The 1,281-nt window shown below is 43.4% G+C and overlaps 1 protein-coding gene across 1 annotated transcript; it reads left to right on the top strand.

The window, feature by feature from the left end:
• Positions 1–316: 316 nt before the first annotated feature.
• LOC135697890 (uncharacterized) lies at positions 317–932 on the top strand. The gene is made up of 2 exons (XM_065217744.1): positions 317–400; positions 463–932. The coding sequence occupies exons 1-2, from the start codon at positions 347–349 to the stop codon at positions 877–879; spliced, it is 471 nt and encodes a 156-aa protein (XP_065073816.1). The 5' UTR covers positions 317–346; the 3' UTR covers positions 880–932.
• Positions 933–1,281: the final 349 nt, after the last annotated feature.

Below are 1,281 nucleotides of genomic sequence, written 5' to 3'. Positions count from 1 at the left end.
AAAACGACGTCGACCAGCTGGTAAACTGGTGATGATACGTATCGAGGGCAAATGTTCCTTCGAGAGGAAATCAATCTTTCCCTTCTGGATGATGACTAACTTTGGGGGCTTAATGTAAACAACTTGTTGCCACGGTAGCAGCGATATTTTCATCTTTCTGAGGAAAATATTAACTTCATCTTTGCTTATGCAAACGCAAACATGGGATTTACCCGCACCGTGCGGTAGAAAGATAACGATCGATAAAAACCCCTGCTCTAATGACAGTAGAAAACAAGAGAAAAAGTTATAAATCCACGAAACCGGTTGCGGTTATCATCACTTAGTGCCAATTGATAACACAGACATGAACTTCTTCTTGAAAGCGTGCATCTTCTGTACAATGGTCGCCGTTGGTTCGGTAAGTAACGAAAGATTTCGGAAAGCTGATTGTGAACTATTTACAACGCATTTATCTTGCAGGCCCAATTCGATCTGTGGTTTGACAACTCGGAAAGCAACCCGGCTGTGCGACGACCAAAACCACCGCATGGTGCTGCACCTCTACTCCCCACTATCCAAAAGCCACCCCCTGTTCTTGCAAGCCAAGCGCAAGAGCAAAGAGTCGTCAATTTCCAGAACAGTTCACTGGAGCGGTTGTTTGCTCGATCCTTCAAGGTGGATACCGCTGTTGAGTTTCAGGATGCCGTTGTTCAACTGTATATCCGCAGTCAACGCGAACTGGATCTCTGTGCAGAGTTTCTATGGGAAACTCATCTGCTCAAAGAGTACCGACGCTGTGCAGCCCTGACGCAGCGTGCCATCTGGCGGCAGGTTCAGGTACTCAAGGAAGACATTCGAGCTTTGACCCTGGCGGACTACGAGTACGTTGACTATTGAGTGCTACTAGATTGATTTTTGTAACAATTTATTTATTACGCAATACAACAATGGGATACATTGACAACTATTTTTTTCATAATGAGCAATTATCTTATAGACAATCCCGTAGAATATGGTATTCTCGTTTGACAAATGATAAGGATATGTTAGAAACCTCCATATTCTAGGTCTCATCTACCCAAGTGAGCTTGCGGCCTGCTCTCAATTCAGTATCCATAAACTGCCACTATACGCATAACAATCCCATATAAAAAGGAAATTCATAGCCCATGGGGCTGTTATGCGAATATCGGCAATATAGCTCTTTCACAGTTTCGAATTGTAAGTATTGTAAGCCTGTTCCACTTTTGCTTCAGTATATGGCGGTAGACATGGTATAACAGGCACAACAATAATCGT

This window comes from Ochlerotatus camptorhynchus, unplaced genomic scaffold, assembly GCF_037179485.1.
Source record: "Ochlerotatus camptorhynchus isolate MF236.1 unplaced genomic scaffold, CSIRO-AGI_Acam_v1.1 ptg000079l, whole genome shotgun sequence".
Classification (NCBI taxonomy): Eukaryota; Metazoa; Arthropoda; class Insecta; order Diptera; family Culicidae; genus Ochlerotatus; species Ochlerotatus camptorhynchus.
Note: the sequence above shows the minus strand (reverse complement) of the source record. Positions and strands in the feature narration are given on the sequence as shown.